This window comes from Magallana gigas, chromosome 4, assembly GCF_963853765.1.
Source record: "Magallana gigas chromosome 4, xbMagGiga1.1, whole genome shotgun sequence".
NCBI lineage: Eukaryota > Metazoa > Mollusca > Bivalvia > Ostreida > Ostreidae > Magallana > Magallana gigas.
In genome coordinates, this window is record NC_088856.1 from 43,114,080 (window position 1) to 43,122,283 (window position 8,204).

The 8,204-nt window shown below is 32.7% G+C and overlaps 1 protein-coding gene across 2 annotated transcripts; it reads left to right on the plus strand.

The window, feature by feature from the left end:
• Positions 1–892: 892 nt before the first annotated feature.
• Positions 893–5,757, plus strand: LOC136274828 (cytochrome P450 2D20-like). 2 transcript variants are annotated; one of them, XM_066082524.1, is made up of 4 exons: positions 893–1,322; positions 3,888–4,394; positions 4,617–5,027; positions 5,219–5,757. In XM_066082524.1, the coding sequence occupies exons 1-4, from the start codon at positions 992–994 to the stop codon at positions 5,398–5,400; spliced, it is 1,431 nt and encodes a 476-aa protein (XP_065938596.1). In that variant the 5' UTR covers positions 893–991; the 3' UTR covers positions 5,401–5,757. The 2 variants fall into 2 exon arrangements, with proteins under 2 accessions (XP_065938596.1, XP_065938595.1); XM_066082523.1 differs by having other exon boundaries at positions 4,617–5,057; positions 5,219–5,755.
• The last annotated feature ends 2,447 nt before the right edge of the window (positions 5,758–8,204 follow it).

An 8,204-nucleotide genomic window follows, 5' to 3' on the forward strand; every position in this document is an offset into this window, starting at 1 on the left:
GTGGCTACATATAAAAGCCCAAAGAATGAATAACGGACATACTACATGTACTGAGAGCAAAATTAGGGGATACATTGCCCAATTTTGCCTATTCAATAAATTAAGAGATACTATTATATATCTTTCCCCTCGCATGCAATTATTTGCATATGAATTGCGTCGGGTTTGAAACTGAAAGAGCCAAATGATAAGCAAATATGTTTACACGGGCAACAATCCAGAATATCTGGCCCTTGATGACAGGAAAGCCGTGGGGTGTTCTTTCAACCAGTGACTTCGGCATAACACTCCAGGGTTATCCTGTCACCTCGACGCAAATATTCTGATATGTCGCTCTCGAAACCATGTACTATATGTAAAATGTTTATTGGCCGCTTATTGATCGATCACACAGTCAGTAACAAACTTGTGTATGATGTAGAAGCTGGTTACTTTTATTTTTTGTAGTTCAAGTGGGCGTTCGTTTTTTCTGTTTTTTTTTAATTCTAAGTGTTCTGATAAAAAAGAAGCAAACAAAAAACAAAAACACAACATCAAAACACACACAAAAAAAATAGTTGTCCATATCCTTGGCAATTTCTAATGCGTTATTTAATTAATAAAAATCAATGACACAGTCAATCCCAAAAATAAAAAAATAAATAATATTTTTTCTAGTGCTCCTATTTGACATCTAAAAATTAAAAAACAAAACAGTCTTTCATTAAAAAATTAACATTTTTTGAGTATTTTGTTTAAGAGCATCCAAAAGTATAAATAAAATTACGGACCGAATCTTAGCATGAAAGGTTTTTATTGAAATGAAGTAAACCGCTCTCAGGTTAATAAGTATGTACACTCATACCTGACGTGGTCATTCGGTCATCTTATGTCCCCTATCGATGTAATTATTCTTAAGGTCGTGGGAAGTAATATCTTCAAACTAAGTAACCAGGGATCAACTCAATGTTTTCAATATACTGACGAATGTAGACTGATCTAACAAGCTGTCATGACGGACTATCTAACTTGGGCAATACTATTCATCACACTGCTTGTTTTCTTTATATATTTCTTAGAGCGGAGGAGATTGCAAAAACTCCCTCCAGGTCCATTGGGGTTGCCTATTTTAGGAGTTTTGCCTCGGTTTGATTTTCGCGATATTGAGACGTACCGCCGGTTGCGAAGGCAGTATGGTGATATTTACAGCCTGAATCTTGGTCTTCAAAAGGTAGTGGTCGTCTGCGGGTATGAAATGCGTAGAGAGGTTTTTGTTGTCAATGGGGACGCCACATCCGATCGTCCGCAAAATTACCTGATGAAGGAACTGTCAGAAAACGCGGGTATGTACATGTATAGAGATATGTCATTAAATTATCGAAGTTTTCTGAACTGCCGTTTTTACCTTGATTGTATTTCCGTGTTCCAAGTACATGCTAAATTCATTATCTGGGACCAAATTTTTTTTTGATGTTATTGTTGTTGCTTTTATCTGCCATGCATTTGAACAAAAAAGCTAACAACTGTGTATTTTATTTAAATTTTATGTTTTTATATTTTATATCAAAATATGTTCTGTTCGTCTGAACACACTCTTTAATATATATGTATACATGTTTATTCAGACTATTCTAGAATACATCCAGCTATATCAAATATAACAGACAGATTAACACTTGATAAAAGACATGTTAATAAAAAAGGATAACATAAAATACGGCCTCGAATAAATTAACCCCCCCCCCAAAAAAAAAAAATTAAAAAAAAGATTGAGAATTGCTCTTTCTTTTCTTTATGTACTTAGTCTTTAAAATATGCACTCTTAAAGAATCCAATTCTTATACCCCTCCCCTCCCCGAAAAAGAAAAAAAAAACAACTACATGCGAGATTTCATTATTTTTTGTATCCACTGTTATACAGTGTTTACATTTAAGCCCTTAAAACACACAAGCACTCTTAGGAACATTTTTCTCCTTCAGGTGTTCAATATATTTTGTCAAAACCTATCTATATGTCAAAGGAGAAAACTTACCTAATTATGCTTATATGTAATTTTCTTAAATAAAGGCAAAAGTTCAGCGGATCCTTCTAATCATAAATTGATGCTGTTTGACATTTGCTATGTCATGTGAATAGATTTCGAGAAGCGTGTTCAATGTGATTTTAAAAATAATCTACCTTCGCCTATGAGAATAGCGAATTTGTAAGTTGGTATTATCAACGGGTTTTAATTCTGATAGTAAAGTTTCTATCTAACTGGTGAAAATTTGGCTATAAATTAAGTCACCTGATATGTAAACCAGTCTTGTCCGATTTGCCTCATTAATTCATGAACATATCGCTTAATGTATCAAAGTCCACACATTCTGTTCATTTCTTCTAATTGTAAGGATACATGTATGCTCACAATCCTGAACGTTATTCATTATTACTGGATACAAAATCATCGATAATCCGTGAAACATTACAATAAAAGTTAACACTATCGGGATGTGTCATGTGCATTGACTATTGTTTCAAATTTATCAAAAGCATAGTTAGATTAGTTATGATAAATCGTATTAAAAGAAGTCGATTTCATTTGTTTAGATATTTCCTTCTTTGAAGAAAAAATCTGCAATGATTAAATTGAATCTCTTTTTTAAAGCATCCATTTACATTAGTTTTGTTCATAAGGTCAATATTAACCTTTTTTTAATGTTATGCTTTTTAAATTCTAATATTGCTAATAAATATGTAATATTGCTTTATGATCGACAATAAATTCATTTTATGTTGTTAAATTCTAAATTAAGGGTTTCTTTTAAAGTTATCTTATTTAAGTTAGTCTGATGTTAAAGTTAATTAAAAATTTAGAAAATTAATTTAAGGACGTTGTTTACTCAGGGTTTGAGTTCTCAAATTTAGATTGTTATAAAGTTCAATGCCATTAGTAAAATTTTTTCTAAACATAAAAGGTATTTATGAAATGAACTATTATGTACAAAAAATCGATAATTTAACTATACTATAGAATCATGTTCAGGCAAAGTTGTACTTTTAGCAGAACAGAGGAAATTCTTAATAATTCTTTCAGATTTTAATTTTCACATAATTATATTTTTGGGAGTTCTTTAATATTCAAAGTTAAGATTTTATTTGTTAGACAACATAATTCTCTGATGGTTTTATCTCACATTTTCATTTAGATAATTGTATGGCATAAACGACAAAAAAAATTGAAAAATGATTGAAAACAATAAAAACATATCAATATATTGATCATGACCTTATATAAATTTTATGCCAGTAGAGAAAAGTCAACATCCTCAGTTTTATACTATAATTGTTTATTATTATCATCATTCATTTTTTTGTTAAATTGAATAAAAATGGGTAGGGATTAAAATACGGATAAAGGAAATTCGGACTGGAATATTTATAAAAATTGTGAATGAAAACAAAATACTTCGTATATATTAAGTGTCACTGCCATTCATTAACTGTATTTCATTTTTTAAAAGAGTTAAGCAATTTGTATTGTTTTACAATTAAGGAAATCTAATTATAGTATAATTTTTTTCTCCGGATTTTCTTAAAATTTCAAACAATATTCAATGACCATTAAAAAGTAGGTGATTGACCTACTCTTTTGAAAGTGCAAAATAGCACTACCTTGAAAGGTCTATAACACACAATAGATGGTTTTTAATTATCATCATTTCTTTTTCATTGTGAGTAAACGTATACATTAAGTCTGGTTATTATGAAGTATAAAAAATTGTATATAAAATTGTAACCTTTGTAACATATAATTGTCACAAAATGTAGTGTACGGTTAGGCTAATAAAAATACAGTGGTCAGTTAACGTATATATTACCATGTATTCAAGTTGATAACGACTAAAAAAATATTCTTCATTTCCAGGGGTGGTAGCTACATCAGGTCCAGTATGGAGGGAACTACGGAACTTCTGTCTACGAACACTTCGAGATCTTGGATACAACAAACGCTTTATTGACAATCGTGTTCAGGAGGAAATCCCATACGTTCTTGATGAAATTGAACATTGTATTGGTCAGCCTTTTGACATCAAACCTTTAATCCAAATGAGCATCTCTAACATCGTCTGTTCCATAGTATATGGCAAGCGTTATGATTATCAAGACCCGGAGTTCAGAAAACTTATCGCCAACATGAGCACTGTGTTTGAAAAAGGCAGTTCTACTGGAGCCATTAACTTCTTTCCGTTCCTTCGCTTTCTGCCAGGAGACTTGTTTGGTGTTAAGAAGTTGAAAGAATGCTATCAGGTTGAGGTAGAGTTCAATAAGCAGAGGATCAAAGACCACAAAACCTTTTTTAATCCACGAGATCCCCCACGAGACTACATTGATTCAATTTTGTTTGCTCAGACCAAAACCGAAATACTAAACAGTGAGCAGATAATTAAACACAAGTTAACTTCTAATAGATTCAACGAAAAGGATATTAAAATACCTTATAATGGTTATTAATAAAATTGGACATGTCATTTTGGTGGGGTTTTTACATCAATTTTTCTTTCACTGAAAAAACACTTTTCAATAACCCTTGAAGTTAAATTTTAGATTCACTTCATAGCAAAGCTATCTCAAGTGTTTTTTGTTTTAAATACAGAAACTCAAGTGTACCACCACATTAGCGAGATGTTCGCCGCAGGCACTGACACAACGGCTACCGCACTCCGCTGGGCCCTGCTATACCTCATCCATTACCCAGAGGTTCAAGACAAAATGGCATCAGAAATAATGCAAGTTACGGATGGTGCACGACTTCCGGTTATTGCAGACAAAGTCAATATGCCATATTCTACTGCAGTGGTAACTGAGGTTTTGCGCATGGGCAACGTAGCTCCGCTTAGCCTGCCTCACGTGACATCTCAAGATTTCACAGTGGCAGGTTATCTCATACCTAAAGATACCACACTGATTCCTTGTCTATCCTCATTCACTCATGATGCTGATATGTTTCCGAATCCTCATAAATTTGACCCCGGGAGATATATTAATTCAGAGGGGTTCTTGACAGGTCAGGAAAAGGTCCTGGCATTCTCTTTAGGTCTGTAAACTATACAACAGTGTAATAAAAATAAATGTCTTATGAGTATTCGGTATATACATGTAAAACACAACTTTACGTAACCTCATAAAAAAATTTTCGTTCATTAATCGATTTCTCAGATATGCATTTTACTCAATGCCACTCTTCATATTTTACAGGTAAAAGATCATGTTTGGGTGAATCATTAGCGATTATGGAGCTCTTTCTTTTTCTCACTTCTCTTGTTCAGCGGTACAAATTTTCCATGAAAGACTCATCCAATCCGCCATCTTTAAAAGGGGTTTTTGGTTTAACTTATTCCCCTATACCCTATCAACTGGTTGCAAGTAAGCGAGATTGACAATTTGTTCAAACAACAGTTTGTAAATAGGAAACTTGTTACACAGAAAACTACAATAAAAATATAACAGAAGCAATGCTTTTCTTCATCAAAATAATATCAATGAAATGGTCGTTATGATGATGAGATTTCACGCTTTTACACGTACAAGTGCATGCTTGTAATTCCATCATTAAAAAGAATTGAAAATCATAGTTATTTTTAAAACTTGATAAACAGAAAACTACAATTAAACAAGAGGCCAATAGGCCTTAACGGTTACCTGAGTAGCATTTAACCCATACTTAAACTTGTCGAGGAGTCTCATGTATGCATTAAATAGGTTTCATTCTGGAGTAGAACAATTATAAATTATTATCACGACCACCTCCCTGCCTGAATCTTTCAAAAAGAACTATGAAACCTATAATTTTGGAGAAAAGTAAAAGATCTTGTCTACAGAATCATGAATTCAGTTTTCCTTGCAGGTGTGTGGGAGTAAAGAAGATAATTTTTAAACATTATATGCATTAACACCTATACATCCAACAGGCCCTAGTGTCAAATCCCATACTCCAGGTGACATGAAATTTTAGTATTAGACTTCCTGGTAAACATAATTATGAAGTCAGTGTTTTTGTACAGACGTATAAGAATAGAGAGGAAAATTTTTAAACATTATATGCATTAACACTATATTGCCATATTGCCCCCCCCCCTCAATATTCTGAACCCCTGAGCTACGTGTCATGAATTTCACATTTTAGGTAGAGGAGTTAGTGGACATCATAACCATGTATTCAGTTTTTCACATGTGTGGGAGTTAATACGAAGATATATTAAAGATTCAATACATTTTTACTATATGGCCATATTGGCCCAACTAGAGCCTGAAACAGGGGTCATGAATTTCACAATTTTGGTAGAGGGCTTCTTGGACATTATTACCAGGCATTTAGATTTTAACAAATATATATGGGAGTAGAGAAAAAGATTTTCTAATACTTAATACATTTTTACTATATGGCCATATTGCCCCATCCTATAGAGCCTGAAACCCTGACCCAGGGGCAATGAATTAAAAATTTTGGTAGACGGCTTCATGGCCATTATACCCATGCAATCAGTTTTTTCCTCACATGTGTGGGAGAAGAGAAGAACATTTTGAAAATTTAGTTTTCTTTTGCATATTTTGGCACCAACTGTGGCGCCCCGGAAGTTGTAGAGACATGAATTTCACAATTTAGATTTTTCTTACCATAGAGATGCCTCACACCAAAAATGGTAACATTTAGTCTTGTAGTTTTAAGAAGAAATTAAAAATGTGAAATTATTAACACACGACGGACGACTCACGACGACGGACGAACACAGATAGCAATAGGTCACCTGAGTAAAACTTAAAAGTATTACAGAAACATTGTTCTCCTTCGATAAAACAATATCAACTTATGGTCGTTATGCAAATTTGACTTAAGACTCTTGCACGAGCCAGTGAATGTTGTGCATTATTTAAATCAACAAATCTGAAACAAATAGTAATCGTTCAAACATATGTTTTAAGATCATGGCAAACTATAATATTGATTATGCCGAGACATAAAAGTCTACAACATATCACGTTTGTTCTTTAAACTTCAATATGCCAACAAAAGCATAGTCGCTGTAAATATAAGCAACATCCTCAATCTGTAAGCCTATGGGTTGGTTCAGTTCCTTGTCCAGTCAAGAAATGATAAGTCCAGTTCGGTGTTGAACGATAATCTATTAAAGCATGTTCATACAAGTTTTACAAAGTTACTTTCAAAGTCCTACAAATTCAAATCTCAATCACTTTGACTAAATAACAGTTTCTTACATTTCCCGGACGTCCGAACGGTCTCACTCTCTCTACATAAGCTTATATCTGAACATTCACACAAAGAAAAAAATAATTCAGATTAGTTCTGTCAAAGTGGTATAATCATTAATAATTGTACTATCATTATAAACAATCAACACTTCACACTGAACAAGATGTCTATATATTTAAACTATAGCGACATCAGTTCCGTAGCTATTATCCTCTGAAACATGTGCATAGCCAATGTTCTGCTTGATAAAAAATAATGAATTATTCATCATAAATGTTAATTATATGGCTGTCGAAGCGCTGAACATATTTACGTCAATTTCAATATTCCGACCCTAAATTCCAAACTGGTGATATGAAATGACATATGAGTAGATTAGACAAAGCAGGAGACAACAATGTCTTTGTTTGTAAGGTTCATTATATAAATTGTAAATTAGAAGAGCTTGGATTTAATTCAGCAAGTGGAAATACAACTTATATTTTAAGCTCTCTTTCCAAGGAAGAAATGCTTTAAAATCATATGTCAGTTTTGAATAATTACAATATTCCCAACGACCAAAATCAATTTGAATTACCTTTTTGTTATTGGATACCTAAACTTCATAAAAATCCTAACAAACAAAGACATATAGCAGGTTCCAGTGTAAATGTTCTACCAAGCCTCTTTCTTTACTCCTTACCGAAATATTACCAGCTGTAAAGGAGAAATTTCAAGAGTACTGTGCAACAGTACATTCAAAAAGCGATGTAAATCAGATGTTGATACTTAAAAGTTCAAAGGAACTTCGAGAAAACGTGAAATCCCAAAATTTTACTAAAATTTATAACATCAAAACTGGAGACTTACTTTTTTACACTTTATACAACTATTCCCCCACTCTAAATTCAAGTGTCATCTTTTCAACATTATTGATAGCTGCTCTTTTAATAAAAATAAAACGTAAATTTACTTAATATGTCATCGATCATC

Excerpts from the sequence above, each read along its gene's own strand:
- LOC136274828 (XM_066082523.1), top strand. The coding sequence starts at position 992 with ATGACGGACTATCTAACTTGGGCAATACTATTCATCACACTGCTTGTT. Across the intron at positions 1,323-3,887 it reads GGAACTGTCAGAAAACGCGG|GGGTGGTAGCTACATCAGGT; the intron begins GTATGTACATGT and ends CTTCATTTCCAG. Across the intron at positions 5,058-5,218 it reads GGTCCTGGCATTCTCTTTAG|GTAAAAGATCATGTTTGGGT; the intron begins GTCTGTAAACTA and ends CATATTTTACAG.